Source organism: Petaurus breviceps, unplaced genomic scaffold (assembly GCF_028583685.1).
Source record: "Petaurus breviceps papuanus isolate PSGF00001 unplaced genomic scaffold, PetGlider_PUasm1.0 90702, whole genome shotgun sequence".
NCBI classification, from domain to species: Eukaryota; Metazoa; Chordata; class Mammalia; order Diprotodontia; family Petauridae; genus Petaurus; species Petaurus breviceps.
In genome coordinates, this window is record NW_027187317.1 from 5,496,294 (window position 1) to 5,514,841 (window position 18,548).

At 31.7% G+C, this 18,548-nt stretch overlaps 1 protein-coding gene across 6 annotated transcripts in view; it reads left to right on the forward strand.

Moving 5' to 3' along the window:
• The window catches only part of GPATCH2 (G-patch domain containing 2), a 258,389-nt gene that overhangs the window by 35,953 nt on the left and 203,888 nt on the right, over positions 1 to 18,548 (forward strand). For 4 of the 6 annotated variants that reach the window (XM_069066026.1, XM_069066021.1, XM_069066020.1 and 1 more), the window contains 2 exons: positions 1,414 to 1,596; positions 2,090 to 2,169. In XM_069066026.1, the coding sequence (XP_068922127.1) occupies positions 1,414 to 1,596; positions 2,090 to 2,169 (263 nt within the window). Of the gene's footprint in view, positions 1 to 1,413; positions 1,597 to 2,089; positions 2,170 to 2,300; positions 9,708 to 10,658; positions 11,273 to 18,548 lie in introns of those variants that run through there. The other 2 variants (XM_069066023.1, XM_069066024.1) reach the window with 2 other exon arrangements.

Below are 18,548 nucleotides of genomic sequence, written 5' to 3' on the forward strand. Positions count from 1 at the left end.
ATGTCTTACTTTCTAAAACTGATTTGTGGAACTTAAATACATTGTTAGTAACAGATTATTTTGAATTTATTTATAGGTTGTTTTTTTTTTAGTTAAAAAGTAATTTAATAGCCCATTTGAATCATGTCAGTGATTCTTATTATCTGATGAGAGAAATCTACACTGGTCTTATAATTTAATTGGTATAGGAAATTCCCTCTACCAATTCAGGTCAATACTTTTACAGTTTATAGTCTCAGAGAGTTGCCTAGAGCGCCAACAGATTATGGGTTTGCCCGGGATCACATATCCGTTAACTCAGGCCTTCTAGTTTCAAGGCCAACTTTCTATCCTCTATGCCATGGTAACTTTGTATTATTTATCACCTGTTAAATTTCTCCCCATTTTAATTAGAATCATGAACGTTATTAAGTTAAAAGCTGTGTTTATCACCTAAAATTGAATCTTCCTCAGACCTTTATTAAAGAAAAAAATTTAAATTATTTGCATTTGAGATTGAGTGATTTTCTGTGTATCTTTAGCAAAATAAGACTCTGAAATAAATAAAAATGTTGAGATGATTTTCATAGAAGCCAACATGAGTAAAGAAGGATCTCAGAAAATCTTAGAGGGATCTTATGAAGTAAAAAAATTCATTTTAAACTACAATATGTTTTATATTTTTAGTAGTCATCTGTTTTGTGCTGCAAAGTTACATGCTTACATATTTTAGAAAAATCATTACCTTTCATTTCTTATCTTTAATGAAAGAGGGGAAAATCATTACTTCCACTAAAGAAATATTTATACCTTAATTTTAATTAATTGTTCCCTTTGAATTGAGACTTTTAAATACTCTCATACGTCATACTTGCTAGTTTGTGTTTGTGTCAGTATAGCATAGTGTTTCTCAATATACCCATGCTACTGTCACTTTTCATTTAAAATCAACTTTTTCAAAACTATTTCTTAATGAACTTAATCAGATTAATTTCATTTAGTCACATCTGTTCATGATTGTTTCCCCTTTTACATTCCATACAAATCATGAAATTAAGCTAATTATATACCATTATCAGCTGCAAAGAACGAGTTTCACAGTTTTATACCTTTTAATTCGCTGCAGGAGATTAAGGCTTGTTTTTTCTTAATATGGAAAGGGTAGTAACTTAAATGGATTTCCCTGCAGTTATTGCCAAAGGATTAAGCAGTTTATTATTGTTTTTCACATTTCTAAATTGGTTCTAAAACATTACATTTTATGTGTTCTTATTGATGGCAATGCTTGTTGTGCCATTAAAAACCATTCCTGGAATGGAGCTGCTGTGTTAAAGGAAAAATAATTTTGCGGATTTTTTATAGGTGTGCATTCTCCTGATGTTAAACCCAAATCTTTGGTGGTGGTGGGGTTTATGGTTTATTATATTTGTGCAGGTGATGATGAGCAGAGTGACTGGTTCTATGAAAAGGAGTCAGGCGGGGCATGTGGCATCGCAGGAGTCATTCCCTGGTGGCAGTCAGAAGAGTCTACGGAACTAGAAAAAGAATTACCAGATCCTGTCTTTCAAAGTATATTAAGTGGCTCTTTTCCTCTTATGTCACCTTCAGGCAGAAGAGGTCAGTAGCACTCAGATCCTGAGAGGTAGGCACCATGCTTTGTAGTCTACACTCAGAAGTGAAATATATACTTGTGTAACTTATTTTAGCCCAACTGATTCCAACCATTCCATTTCCCAATGCTTTTATATTGTTGATACTTATTATTACTTAAAAAAAGAGATCAACTTTCACTTGATTTCCTTTTACTTGCTATATCCCTATGATGGCAGTTAGAATTAATGTCTTGTAGAAGGATGTGAGGAACATAGGACTTGAGTAGACAATTTTGTCACAAGGCAAAGAGTAATCAAGAGTTGATTATATTAGAAATCCTTTCAATTTCTTCTAATGACTGGTAGATGAATTTTTTCCTCATAAATGTTTTACTTTCATTTATTTTTCATTTTGCACATGTGTATTTCATTGTTTTTATGTATATCTGTATTTGTATGTATATATTTCTAATCTCCAACTAATATGTATTTACTAAAGTGAGTTCTTTTGATTCTAGGTTTCCAGGCTAGACTCAATTATCTGCATGGAGTGCCCTCAAAGAACGTCAAAAAATCTGGAGGAAATTCTGCTGCAATGGTAGGCAATTTTTTTTTTAATGTTAATGGTCAATATTTGGAAATATTCTTCTCTTTCTATGGAATAAAAAAACCACATCCTCATACTTTATGTCCTGATGTTATAGCTAAAAACAATCCGTTTTCTTGTAGGCTGCAAACTGGACCAGTGAGATTCCCCTATAAACCAAATCTTCTAATGCTAATTAATTAGTTACCGTTTTGAACATCTGGGGAATGACATTCGAGGGAACCTGGCTCCTGTCCTCTTCCCTGGAGATATACTATTGAAGTCAGAGCCTGTCTGGTGGAAATATGAGAATGTTTTTGCTCAAGGACTGGTATTCTTTCCATTTAGTAAGAAATGAACCAGATTGAGAAGCTTTTTTAGTAATGTAGGTTGGGCATGAGAGGAGGCAGAAACTACCATAAATGAATTTATACATTTTTTTTATTTCACATTTCTTTTAAAATTGAAACTTTGTATTACTTTCTTTGCCATAATCCTTCCTAGAGTTAGGAAATTTAAAAAATCTTATCCCTGATCCAAGACTTCCTTAATGTTTTTATTATGACTAGTGAATAAATCTGTATGTATTTGAATTGCTCTACGTGAAATGTGACTTAAGTGGTGTATTGGCATTTATGGTTCCATATTAGATGAAGGATTTTAACCAGTCTCATTCAGAACATCTGAGTTCTCAGGGTATTTTCAGTAAGTGTAGAAGACTAGTAGATAGGAACACTCTTTTTAATAAAGTTCACATTTTATATAAAATGTACATCCTATTTAAATAATTGGCTTTTTATCTCTGTGTTTATTGAAAAAAATGTGTAAATTATAGTATTGTACTATTGAAGTAATCCCTGTACTCTTTTAGCCAGGGAATTATAATGAAGCACTGGTAAAGACCATAGAGAATAGTTTAGAAACAACCAGCCTGGGGAATATTTAACATTACCTGTAGCTATCAGTTTTATTTTTTATCTTAAAAATTGATTTGAAAGCTACTATTTTTTAAAATACTTCCTTTCTCCAAAGATACTTTTGGGGTTTAGATAAAAATGAGAACTGCTTATCAAATAGCCATAGATCTGTAGGAAATGGAAATATCTAAAACCTTCATATCAATTAATTTTCACTAAGTTAAAAAAAAAGTTATAGTGTGTTGGCTGGTACATCCTCTACATTTTGTCCAGCATGTAGCAGCTTGCATTATAGCTGTAATTGCATCAAAATGATTAACATTTATTAAGTGCCAACAATTTATGGTAATTGTTGCTTTAATATATTTTTATATTATTTTATACCTGAATTATCATAATCCAGAAATTAAGATCAATTTGAATTATTAACTCAAAAGAAATTTAGGTTGAAATTATCTTTACCTTGCCTTAATTACAAGGAGAAAATTTAGCACAATCAATATTTCAGAATGTTTAACAATCAATATCCCTTTCTATGTCTTGTGGAGGCCAAGTACAGTTGAATCATAATTGTAAAGCTGCTCCTGCAACTGAATAATTTTGCTTTTACTTTTTTAAGTTGAACACTCTGATATTTTAAAGTTAATACAGGTATTTGAAGATAAAGTAATGTGGTTTTGATAATTGCAACCTATTTTTGTGTAGACCATTATGTGTTATAGACTGGAAATTCACATGATTACTTCTGAATTATATATATAAAAAAGAAATTTTTGTGTAATGACTGCCTTTCTGATCTGAATAAGACTCTTTAAAACCTTGACCTATGAACTTTGCCTTACTGATCATGAATCGAGATGAATGCTATGTAGTTCTTGGTGCAGTTCTACCTATTTTTATTTTTGGTTCACTGCTTGCTTGAGCATAGCTGGGATTTGTAGCCCATTTTCTAGGCTTATTGCAATCTCACTCTGGTATTTTATAGGAGCTATTACAACTGATAGGTTAGCTTCATGGTATTGATGATACATGGCTTAACTATACTAAAAGCTGCCTTCCCCCTCTAAATTGTAAAAAGGTGATTAAGTTTCAGTTGATGGAGATATACTGTATATATGTGTTTATAACTGGACCAGTGCATTAGGTCATAAACTGTTTCTCTGGCCTATTTTTTTTTAATTCAAAATTTAGCCGAAAACAGTGGCTCCTTCTCTTGCTTTTTACCCCTTCTCTTATTTTAAGACATCCTTTTGGGGGTTTTAAATGATATAATTTTCTTTTTAATAAATTGTCTAGTTTGATTAAGAAAGTTCTGAGTTCAGATTTGTGAAGATATTAATAATATTAATTATTTCATAATATTTTACTCCGAATATTTATTATTTAAAAACTCAAGTATTTGAAAAATGAAGAAGGCATACAGTATGATTATATAAAATATAATAAACTCTCACACCAGAGATAAGTTTGCTTTTAGAAAGACATTTCTGAATGAATCTAAAGATAAGTAGCACTGACTCATTGAGCAGAATGGCACCTCATTCTGTTCAATCAGTGATTGAACAGGCTAAGTGAGGATTTTATAAGAGGTGTTATCATAGTTCCTGTGAAAGATAGAGGGGAAATTCTTGATTATCATATTAATAGAAAGCAAGGTTCTTAATCTGTGGTCCAATTTCAGAGGACCTGTGAACTTGTATGGGGAAAACAAATTACATCTTTATTTTCACCAGTCTTTGGTTTCCTTTGTAATCCTATTTATCTTATTTTATGCATTTAAAATCATTATTCTAAGGTAGGCTTCACCAAGCTGCCAAAAGGGGTCTATGACACAAAAAAGGTTAAGAACTCCTAATGTAAAAAATAATTTGACATTGGTCAACAGAGGGATAAATGGAATTTTGTAGCTATTGTAAATAAAGTCACTTATACTAGCTAGAATTTATATAGTTCTTTAAGGTTTGCAAAGTACCATTATGTGCTAGGCTCTGGTCATTTGTATTTACTTGGGCAAACTTCACCCATTTCAGTTGAATCTCATCTTTGGACTTTGCAGACTTATTTCTATAAATATCAAATTGAAACTCTATGTACTAGTTGTCATAAAACAGCTTGTATTTTATATCAGACTCATCTTAGAAACTTCTATTTGTTTTTGTCAGTTATGAATTTATTAATTTAAAATAATATCCATGTTGTCATAATGATTGCCTTCTAGATAGATCTGAGTTTGAAAATATAATAAAAAAAAACACATAAATAAATGGAGAATGAGTAAACAGGGAGCCCTGAGTTTTATATACTGAGAAAAATAAGTATTGATCTTATTGCACCAAAAGCTGAGTTAATAGAAACCCAAGGAAACAGAATCTTTAAATATTTCTCTCTCATTTCCACACCCAATGTTTAGAGGGGAGGGAAAGAGGATGGAATAAGCATTTATTTAATACCTAATTTTTTTAGTGCATTATGCTGAGGGATTTATAATCCTCATAAATATACCTTCAAATATTATTCTCAGTTTATAAATATAATCCTTTATTAATATCGGTCCTCAAAATAATCCTGTGAGGTAGGTGCTATTATTATCCCCATTTTACAGCGGCAAACCAAAGTTAAGTGACTTGTCCAGAGTCACACAGCCAGTAAATGTCAGAGATTGGATTTGAACTCAGGTTTTCCTGATTCCAGGCCCAGCACTCTATCCACTCTACCAGCTAGCTGCCTTTAGAGGAGTGATATAAGTGAAAGCTAAACAATAGAGATTTAAGGAGCAGCTAGGTGTCATTGTAAATAGAATATCAACCCTGGAGTCAGGAGGACTTGAGTTCAAATGTGGATCAGATACTTTACAGTTACTAGCTGTGTGACCTTGGGCAAGTCACTTAATCCCAATTGTCCTGCCTTCCCTCCTCCAAAAAGACCAAAAAAAAAAAAAAAAGTAGAGATTTAAAGAAGAAAAAAAAACTATTCGGGAAGTGCCCTGGATTAGTTTGTATTTGACTTCTATACTGTCTACATTATTTTTTGTGTATTGTTTAAAGTAGGTATTTAGTAAGAATTTTCTTAATTGTCAGAGATTTACTTATATTCAACATTTTAAACTGTCACTAGAGCAAAATAGTAATTTTTTTTTTCTTAAGGGAAAGGAAGATAAATTTTCAGTTAACTTTTTTTTCCCAACCATTGAGCTAACCAGAATAACCTATTTTGAAACACTCTACTTAAGACTTTACATAGTTGATATATTCTGTTGGTGATATTACATATATCTAGCTCTATCAGCACCTGAGTTGGGACTGACTGAAGAAAGAAATGGGAGTTGGAGGAACAGTGAATAGGTGAGTGTAGCAAAAACTAAAGAAATTTTTGTCAAAAAAATAAAATAAAGATAGAAATTTGTATTGAGAAGAATTCATTAAGCTGCTGGGTGGTACATTAGATAGCATGTTGGACATGTATAGTCAGAAAAAGACCTGAATTCTAATCCAATTTAGGACATTTATTAGCTATGTAACTTTGGGCTAGTCATTTAGCCTTTTCTTTCATTTCCACATCAGTAAAATGAAGATAATAATAGTATCTGCCTCAGATTTGAGAGGATAAAAATAAGTTAATAATTGTGAAGCACTTTTCAAATCTTAAAGTGATATGTAAATGCAAGCTATTTTTATCATCAATAAAGTATTTATTAAAACTTTAAATTATTAATGTAAAACTAAAAAAAAAAGCAGAACCAAAAAAATTTTTTTAAATTTTATTTTAGACTCAAATGCCAGAACACAAATAGAGTATAGAGAAAATAAAAATATATCATAAACTTAAATACAAAGTTAGAAAAAAGCATGTCATGTGCATACCGGAACATGAGAGGATTCAAAATATGTAACAATAAATTTTCATTTCAAGTAAGTCTATATGATAAATAATATTCATTGTGTTGTTTGTTATAAATCATTTCAAAAAAGAAAATTTACATTCTTTAAATTGCTGCTGTTAATCCCCATCATGAGATTAGGAAATTGCCTCATTGTTAAGGGCATCTAGGTTCGTAGTTCTAGCTAGGAACATTAAAGACCATGTAGTATAAATCCCTCATTTTCCAGGTGAGAAAACTGAATATAACAGGTGAAGTGGCATGCCCAATGGCACACAGCTGCTAAGTGGCAAAACGAGAATTTGGGCCCATGTCCTCAGGCTCCAAGTCCAGCACTATTTGTATTCTACTATGCTAAATTGTAGAATCATCAAAGGAGGTTTTAGTTTTTAAATTGTAAGGTAGACAACTCAATTTTAAAAGATTACATAAAGATTCTTTTGTGTAATGAAAATGAGAATACTTAAAGGAATGTTCAAAGAAAACAAATTGCATTGCTGTGATTTTAAAATTTTGAGATATTAGGGGTGGCCAGGTAGCACAGCGAATAAGAGCACCGGCTCCAGTGTTGCGATGACCTGGATCAAATCCGGGCTCAGATACTCAGCACCACACCCAGAAATAACTGGCCGTGTAACCTTGAGCAAGTTACTTAACCCCAATTGCTTAAAAAAAAAATTGAGATATTTATCAAATTAGAATGCTTAGAAATATTTGGAAATAATTCCAAGTGGTAAACTTTAATTTAAACTGTCATGATATATAAGGAACCATAAAAATATCATTGATTGGTGATCTAATAAGAATGATAATTAAGGGGTGGCTAGGTGGCACAGTGAATAGAGCACCGGCCCTGGAGTCAGGAGGACCTGAGTTCAAATCCAGCCTCAGACACTTAACACTTACTAGCCGTGCGACCTTGAGTAAGTCACTTAATCCCAATTGCCCTACCTTTCCCCCTCCAAAAAGAAAAAAAAAAGAATAATAATTAAGCACCTAATATGTGTCAGGCACTGTGCTAAGCACTTTGCAGTTACATCTCAATCAATCCTCACAACAACCCTGGGAGGTTGGTACTATTATTATACCTGTTTTACAGTGAGGAAAATAAGACAAACCCAGGTTAAGTTACTTGCCCATAGTTACACTGCTAGTTAGTGTCTGAGTTGGTATTTTAATTCAGGACTTCCTGACTCCAGCTCTGGGGCTCTCTATTCACTGTAACACCTAGCTTCTCACCTATACTTGTTCCACATATCTTTAAATTTGAACTGCTAAATAAAAAGTATGTGCTGGGTATTTCGATTAGGATTTGGATATTAATATGGCATGGATTTCATAAATAGGTTAGGGTTTGTTTTTATTATTATTCTAACCAAGTGCCTGATAAAATCTCATTTTCAATCTTTCTTTCATGTGATTGCTTCCGATGTAGTTAGAAAGTGATATTTAGTCTGAGTCATAATTGTTTATAAAATGGCCATTTAAAGTGGAATCTCTTTTTACTAAATGGACCATATAAACCTTCCTTTTAATTTATTTAAAGACCCATGATCTCAATATGAGTATTCCCCACCATTTTGGTGGACTATAGCATATATACAACTTTTCATCTAATCTGCTTCTTATGTCCTTCCATAAACTCTTCATAGAAAATGAACCTTCCAATTCTTTTAATACCTTTTTGGGGTACTAGTACATCTCAGGCTATCAGTCTGTTGTGCTATGAACTTCATAAATGGCTAGACCACTTTGTTCTTTTGGTCATACATGTCATTAATGGTATTTTTATGACATTATTGGTGATGTACTATGGCCTATTTACACATACCATTTGTCTCTCTAGAGTTCCTTTGTTAGGATAATTTAAAATAAAAGAAAATTTTTATGTGATGTCAAAAAATTCTCTTTATATTATTAAAATAAATATTGAATAACACATTTAAACCAGAGTTATGCTCTTAATTGCAGTTTTATTGTCTACTATCTGATGGAACTGTCTACTAAGAGACATTTATATAATACTTTAAGTTATCTGAGGTGGGATTCAAGCTCATGTCACATTTATCCTAATTTATTCAGAGAAGTGTAACATTTTATTGTTAAGTTAATCAGCATATGTGGATGCTTATTTATAACCTTAAAAATTTTTGGAATACTTTGTAAAAAGCAAAAAATATATATTTGTGTGTGTGTATGTGTGTGTATGTGAGAGAGACAGGGAGAGAAAGATTTAGGAATTTATTAATATAGTAAGGATGATCTCAAAAGAACAAATATTATTGGTTTTCTGTGTCTCTACTAAAGAGCTTACACTACCTTAAATTAAATCATAACCCGTGTATTTGAATGTAAAGTTAGTTTCAGATCTAAAGACCTTTCCTATTACTTTTTTCAAGGTAGAATGTTATGTTCTCTTCAAGACTGTAGTGAATTTTAGAAAAAATTGGTACATGTTATTTTTGAAGGTGATAATGATTTTGCTTAGTGAAATATTTACCACATTGTCAAAAGTGACATCATACTTGCATATGTTGCACATTTTCAACATAGTTTAATATATTTTCTTTATAAAATTCCATTGAAATCAGCTCTGAAATAAATTAGGCTTACTTTTTCACCTTTAACTCATACTCTAAAATAATTTTTTTTTATAAAGCAAGTCAATATGTTTATTGATACCACTCATCTTAAAAATATTTAACAATTTCATAGATTTTAATCACTTTATATTAGAGATAATTATGGATAATATATCAGGTACGTCATAAAGGACTTTCTCAATGAACAAAGGGATGGCATTTCAATTAAAACATAACAGTCACTTTGTATATACTACTTTATTTCATGGTATGAATAAAAGTTAACATAGGAAATTCTTGCATTCTTCTATTGTCAGATGCCCAAATGAACAACTTACCAGATGTTTCATCTTACATATAACTCAGGATAGAGCCATTCAAGGATCCCCACAAGCAGAACCTGAATCTTTCTAGAAATTTGCTTTTTGTGTGTAAATACTGCAACATACCTGCTCCTATTCCAATCTCCTTGTAAAGCTGAGTACATTTAGGCTTCACAGGAGTCCAAACATACTTAATAATGCTCCTGTATGTCAAAGCTGCCTGCAAGGGAGAGTGGTACTTTGAAACCTGGGCTAACAGGGAAACTCACAGTTCTGAATAAAAGAAAATTCTGAGACACTAGTGATATCTAAAGATTAAGGAAAGCAATACAGAATATTCTGTAATCGAGAATCTGTAAAATTTTTAAATTCAGAGTAAAAAAGCATTAATTATGATATTGTCACTTGTATATTTATTTTTGAGAACATATACAATTAGACATTTCTTTAAGAAATACTCACATTTCTATAATAATATTACATTATATCCTTCTTAATATTAGAGTTGACTCTCATTTTCAGGTGTTATCACTTGAAGTTGAGATAGTTCATCTGACTTAGTGGTTATAAAGTAAATTTCAATGAATAATGTTTAAAACTTATGAACTTCATTGTTTTTCCTTAGATGGTAAGCCAAAATTTATGCAGTCTCAGAGGCTTTTTGCTCTCCTCTCAGACCACAGATACCACAAATAATATTTCTTATCATTTGACAGACTATAATACCCCTGCTGCAAAATACAATTTTCATTGTGGGTTATTTTTCTTAATAGTTTTTGTCTTATGTCACCTTCATTTCCAGATATATTCTCTCTTCTCCACTTCCCAGAGAACCTTTCCTTGTGACAAAGAATTTAAAAAGAAGAAGAAAAAAAACCAGGTCATTAAAACTAAGAAACACATGAATCAAATGTATATTATATTCCACTCTCATAATTTACCTCTGCAAAAAATCAAAAGAGGTGAATTTCTGTTCTCCAGGATTGGTCATTAAAATCATGCAGTCATTAATTTTCTTTTTGTTGTTGATAGTCTTTCAATTTACATTATAATCATATATTTAAATATACACATATAAATACATACATATATTTCTGTTTATATACACATATACCATATTCCACATATATATGTATATGTCTTTTTTCCTGATTCTACTTCATTCTGTATCAGTCCATATGTCTTCTCATGCTTCTTTGTATTCTTCATATTTATCATGTCCTAAGGTGCAGTAAATATGCCCTTACATTCATGTGCCAGTTTGTTCAGCCATTCCATAGATTTTCTATCTATGATATTTTAGATATACATACATGCTTTGTATTTAAATATTTAATTCTTACCTGTATAGTAAAACATAATTCTTTTAGAAAGGGCCCCACATATAGACAGAAATTTAGCCTACTGGTCTTCTTTTTTAATATATCTTGCATCTTTTCCTTTTCATTTCTTATTATATGTTTAGGCTAAATGCCATAAATGTTGTCTATACTGCTTTGGCCAGAACCAGAATAAAATGTAATTAGGAAATGTTTAACAGAATAAATGAAAATATAATACAATATAGATTCTATTAATTTGTGTTCAATGTGCAGTCTACAAGGATCTGTTTATATTTGAGTTTATTGGTCTTAAACACTACGCAAATGACTCTAAAATTTTTGGTTCAAATCACTTCATAGCCTGTCAAATTCCAAGGTTATATCCCAGAATTTGGTCAACACACCTTGGTATCACATCTGAGTCCCTTGGATTATTCAAAGGATCATTCAAGAGAATGTGGTTAGTTTAATGGAAATCCATCAGAATTACTGGAGAAGTACTCAAAATGCAAAGTGTTTCCATAAATCAGGTTGGAATACAAAGGATAACATTATAATTAATGTTTTTTACTTTGAATTTCAACAATTTTGCACATTCTTAATTATTAATTGTAGAATATTCTATATTATTCAGTCCTTAGTATCACTAGTGAACTGGAATTGTGATGTATTCAGAATTATTTTTATCCTTGGAGGGGTCATTTAGACAATTTGCCCATTTCCATTGATAACAAGATAATATTATGTTGAAGTAATTCTTTTTATTATAATTTCATGAGGGCTTCAAAGTATAATCATTTCTGCTTTTAATCTTTTTCCTTTTGCAAAAGTATTCCTAGATAATCTTTCTGTTTATAATCTGGAGACATGAGTGTACTTAGGACCAGTTTCAGAAAGTCAAGGTTGGAACACATATTCTGAGTTTCTATAAAATGTTTCACATATCGATTTTCGTCTTTTAAAACTTGCATTCTGTCTAATGTTCTAAGTATGAAGCCCCCTATAAATATGTACCACAGCTGTACTGTTTTCATTCATTGATATTAAGACTACAGGTTGAAAACCATTTGACTCTTAAAGAGGGAGACAACATGCCATCTTTTCCACCTTGCCCTTTAAAAGGGTGGTGACATTGCCAGAGTATCCATTATTTTTGTCATCCAATTCAAAGAAACAGAAATGCTGCAAACATTTTACTTTCTAAGAAGCTTCAACTCTGGGTTTCTGCCTTTTATGTTGCTGATAGAATTATTCTGATGGTCTATAAAACTCAGTTTTCTAATTTGCCTTCAGATATGTCAGATATCTAATATCAGAAAAGTTCAAAATCAATGATGGGTAGAACACTTCCAAGTAGTATTTAACAAGCACTTACTTTACTGTAGTTGCCTGAAAATCCTCCAACTGAAGGTCAATTTGAAGAACTATGAATGTACATGGAAGTAATGTAGATTAAACAGGTTTTTCTGCCATTGCCAGAAACATTGCCCAAGGTAATGTTTACAGGTATTAGTTACCTATAATCAGGTATGTTGAAAGGAAGCACTGATGTTTCTAAATTGAAAACTAGAACTTTAAACGAGCAAAGGTAAAGTTGATAACTTTTAAAGCATGTTTTTTTTATTCAGAATTGGCCAGAACATAAACAATTCACAGAAAATAGAAGTGGGTATTGATCATTTCCACATATACCAGATAAATTGGTTTGAGATCTTGAAGTATTTAGAAACAAAAGCCATAATTTTCCTCTTGAATTTTTTTCAAGTTATTTATTGGCTAACACAGAAATTAGCCCACAAAAAGCATCTTCCATATAACTGCTTTTCCTAACATCCAGACAACTTACCTCTTAGAACTAAATTAAACATGTTCTTTGAATTGGTACCAAGTATTTGTTCTTCTGGATGCCTTTTAGTTTACTGAAGTTATATAGATTCTTGACTCTTCTTACTTTAGAAATTATGGTATCAAAATGTAAAGCTTCACTTTATTTTTCAGGATCCTTTTGTAACTTCAATTTTTCTAGCTCTGACTTTACTAATATCATAGAAATACCTAATATGTAGATTGAATTAAACACATATGGCCTTCACTTAGTGGATGTTTCTTGTTTTAAATATATTTAATTATGTTGCTTTTCCTTAGAAAAAAACTTAGAAAAGTTTTATGGAAGTTTTTTTTCTTGTTCCCAACTTGAAATTTAAAAAAAATAATTTATCCTTTGTTCTCTCTCTTAACTCACATTATCTTATTAGTCATCAAAATCCATCACTTCTTTTGTCAAATGTCTTCCAATGACCCCTTCCTTTCTAGTCCCACTGCAAATACCCAAGTTTTTATTCCCATCTCATACCTGAGTAATTATAACTGACTCCTAAATAGTCTTCTGGCATCCAATCTTTTCCCCTTCATTGTATCCTACATCCCATTGACATACAGATTTTTGTAAAATTTCATTTGCACATAAAAATCACTTGTTAAGGGAGCTTAAGTGATTTCTGCCCATCTATAGTATAAAATCTAAACCTTAGTTTATGTAAGTTAATTCAGGAAACTTTTTAAGTACCTACTATGTATCAGGCACTGGCAATATTAAGACAAAAATAAAACAAAAGTCACTGCCCTCAAGGAGCTTATATTTTAGGGCTACAGTCAAACATTACTCTGTAATTTGATCTCTATTTATGTCTCTACCTCAATTTCCTACTCCCTCCTATGTACCATCTACTTCAGCTTCCCTTTTAAAATAATTAACCCAGACATGCAGTGCACAGCCCCATCTTTGTCCATACTGCAATATCACATTTGTCTTCCTTGATGATGATCTTTGCTTCTCCTAAGATCTACCCTTACTTCAAAGCCTACCTGAAGCCCCATTGGAACCATGCTTCCCTATCCACCCCTTCCTCAGTGATCACTTTCTATGCATTTCCATCCTTGATGTATTCTGTATTCATTTGACACTTAGTACATGATTCCTAGTGGGTATTATTAATTTTTATTACATAGTGTGAACTGAATAAATGCAGATAACAAAATCAAGTGTTAGCCTCTATTTTTTTTCAAGTTTTATTTCCCTTGTCACATTACTAAAGTAGCTTCCAACGATTTTATATTTCCTTCAAATATAAACCTAAAGGTATTTTTTAATTTTTAATGTCCTTTGATAAATATAGAGAATTTTTCTATAACTTATAAAGAGCCTCAAATTCAGACAGCTTCAATGTGCATTTCATCAAATCATAACACTTTAGAGCTTGAAAGAAGTTTGGTGATCATCCCTGTCATTTTACAGATGAGAAATCTGAGGTTGAGAGAGAGCAAATGATTTGTCCAAGGTCATCATTCCTTACAGCAGGGTTCTTTACCTTTTTGTGTGTCATGGATTTCTGTGGCAATCTTTTGAAGTCTGTGTACCTTTTCTCAGAATAATGTTTTAAGTTAAATTACATAAAATGAAATACATTGGATTACCAGTGAAAACAAAGGTTAGTAATAATAAAGATGTAATTTTTTTTCCCTATCCATGTTCACAGTTTCCCTGAAATCTGTCTACAGATTCTGTGGACCTTGGATTAAGAATCCTTTGCCTTGAGTATTATAGATTAGTCATGACTATTCTTCTGTAGCAAAGTACATCATTGTATCTGGAGTCTAATGGAGATCGTTGGGGAGAAAGTTGTTATAGAAATATACTGGTATAAGAAGAGCCATTGAAAATAATAATGTCATTGTAGCTCTTCACTTATTTTAGATATCTGTTTCTGCCTAAAATAATTTGAGACATAATTATGTCTTGATATATTCATCTCAGAGAAATAAGAATAAAAAGATCTTAGAGAATTTTTATAACTGATGTTATTTTTCAGTATTCCTTGAAATATATACAGGGTGTCCCAAAAGACTTTAGTAAAGTTTTAAACTTTAGTAGCTTTATATTTGTTTATGTGTGTGTGTATTTACATACACACACAGACATATATACATTTACATATACATGTACCTGTTATCCCAAGAATGTTTGGTTAACCAATATGTAATATACATAACATGAGTGCATATCATTTTAAGAGCACAATTGGGGCTGGATCCATGTTGTCTTAAGTAATACAATTGTATAAATCCTATGATCCAGTCCTATCATTTTAAAGTTGAGAAAACTGACCCCTTATGAGCTTAGGTGAAAAGGTACCACACCTAGTTAGTGACAAAGTGAGTTAGAACTCATCTCTCCAGATTCTAATTCAATGATCATTGGTCTATAAATAAATTATTGTTGTTCAAGTTGTTTTCAGTCATGTCCAACTTTTTGTGATCCCATTTGGAGTTTTTTTTAAGTTGTGAGTTCATTGCATATGTAACAAAAATGAACATAACCTCCTGGGTACAGCCTACTATGCAATCACTGGTTCCATAACTACATTAAATGGTACTAGTATTTCTTTAAATACTTTTGATGTAGACATAAAACAAAAATTTAGTGTACATCTTTCACAAAATAAATCAGCAATAAAAACAGTGGGAAAAATAACAAGGATAACAGCAATACTTAAAAACAAGAAATTACAAAACATTTCCTTCTCCAGCTCATTTTACAGATAAGGACACTAAGACAAATAGGGTTAAGTGATTTGCCCAGGGTGTCACATCTAGTAAGAGTCTGAGACCAGATTTAAACTCAGAAAGATGAATCTTTCTGACTCCAGGCCTGGCACTCTATTGTACCACCTAGCTCCCCTATATAAATTCTAGTTTGTAATTCCAAGTCAAATTATTTGTGGATATTTGTACTACATGTTTTGCCTTAGAATTGTTATGTAAAGGGGTCATGTGTAGTATAACCATTAGTGCCAATTTCTTTCCAATAGAAACTGTAGAGGCTAGCATGTAGTTTTACCCCAGTTATCATATCCAATATTGTAAAAGTTGTCTCCAAAACTGTGGGTTACCTATCAGTAACAGTGGGATGGTATCTGAAATGATCTCTTCTGCCTGTGTGTTAGTCTAACAGCCCTTCTATGTTTATAATCAGTTATCAGATAACTTTATATGTAGCATAAACATGAAATCAGAAGCAGTCTCATTTCAATGTTAGCATTACCTTGTATATATAATTGGTATACTTCTGAAATATATTGTTAGTTTTGGTAAATCTAGACATAATTGAAAAACATTGGGGAGATAATTAGAGGAATATATCAATAAATTCCTGCTTTTAAAGAACAACTATGAAAATATTCCTTCCATATGTTTTTGGTAATTTTTTTGTTTTCATATATTTGATTTTCTTAAGGCTTGGCATATTTGTATATAACATTGAACCAAAATTTGAGCTATACATTTAAAATCTTTGTTTGGCTCTTGGTAGCTTTTTGTTATATTTTTAACTGTTACAGGTAAATTAGTTTATTACCTATTCCCTATACCTGGGATTACAACTCCTGCCTCTTTGCATTTATATAGTTGGTTCACTTTATGTCTGCAGTGCAGTCTTTTCTTGCCTTGTTTATACCAGTAACTTCCTCCAAAACACAACTCAGAACCTATTTTGTTTTTGTCTTTGCATTTCTATTGCCTTATATGTTACCTTGCCTATAGGAGATACTTAATAAAGTTTTGTCCAATTCAGGGGTAGGGAACCTGCAACCATGAGACCCCATGTGGCTGTCTAGGTCCTCAAGTGCAGCCCTTTGACTGAATCCAAACTTCATAGAACAAATCCCCTCCATAAAAGGATTTGTTCTACCAAACTTGGATTCTATCAAAAGACCACACTTAAGGATTTAGAAGACCAACATATGGCCTCAAGGCCTAAGGTTCCCCGCCCCTGGTCTCTAGTTGTATTTTTATGGATACAAGCATCATTTAACAGTAGAAGCAAATCTGTCTTCATTAAACAAAAAACTATTGGTGAAAAATACAGTTGAAAAATTTGATTTTATAGGTAAATTCCATTGAAGCAGATATCATTATATTGAAGTATTCTGGATGTCATAGTTATTTTGATAATCTCATCACCAAAACATCATGACCATGTTTTATTAATTTGGTTGAGACAAATTCTCTATTTTGAATGGTTTATAGTACAACAGATCATTTCTCCTATTCCTAGCTTTATCAGTCATTCTCATAACAAAAAGGAAAACATAACTCTCTGTACCGTTTATAGAATAATTTTAGCTTGCTAATTCATGATGAAAATTAAATTCTTCAGTTCAATTAAATAGATATTTTTAGGTGCCTACAGAAAACTGGGCTATATGCATGATGGGACAGGTAAAAAAAAATTAGATACAACTTTGTCCTACTTTTTTTAAAAAATTAATTATTTTTTTTAGTTTTCAACATTCACTTCCACAAGATTTTGAGTTCCAAATTTTCTCTCCTTTTTATCCCTTCCCATATGCATGCATATGGAAAATACCTTGTTGGAGAGCCTTTAAGTCTACATTTTGCTCTTTTGAATACCTTACACCTTTCAGTCATTTGTGTGACTATAAAGATGTCAAAATAATGAGCAAAAATTTTTCAGTTACTTTCTCATATTTTCATTAAGCATACCTTAATATCTCTGTAGATCATTTTTAAAGGCTTTTTGGAATTGAGAAAGTAGACATATGGGACCATAATTAATGATATCTTTTTTTTAATTTTTAAATTAAAAAAAAATTTTTTTTCTGCTTTTTGGAGGGGGGAGCGCAGGGCAGTTGGGGTTAAGTGACTTGCCCAAGGTCACACGGCTAGTAAGTGTTAAGTGTCTGAGGCCAGATTTGAACTCAGGTCCTGACTCCAGGGCTGGTACTGTATTCACTGCACCACCTAGCTGCTCCTAATGATATCTTCTTGATCATCCCTTTTATGGTTTCCCAACTGTAAACTTTCAATTAACTGGTCTTTAACCCCTGACAAGCCAGCTGACATACTAAAGAAAGAATCAAATCAGTATTAATGGTGACTATAAGTGAAGCCAGAAGGTGGGAATAGGGGTAGTATGAGGAGAAGGAAAGTTAGAAAATATGGTTTAGGGTTAAGATAATAGATTTTAAAGTTTAAATTATTTGTATTCTTTGATATATATATATATATATATATATATATATATATATATATATAGTCTGTGATTTTAAAAGAAAGAATTAGAAGGCATACAAACAATATCATCAACAACTTCATAAAAATGAAATTGAAAGATTCATAATAGAAAGAAATCAACTAGTTGCAAATTTGGGAATCCTTTTTGAATCAGCAATCTGTTTACAGTCAGTTCATTGACTCATTAGAGAAAAAGTCTAAATCCCCAAATTAGGAGAAAGATTAAAGCTCAGAAGAAGACACTGCATGTAACCTCTAACTGAATTTATTTAGACAAA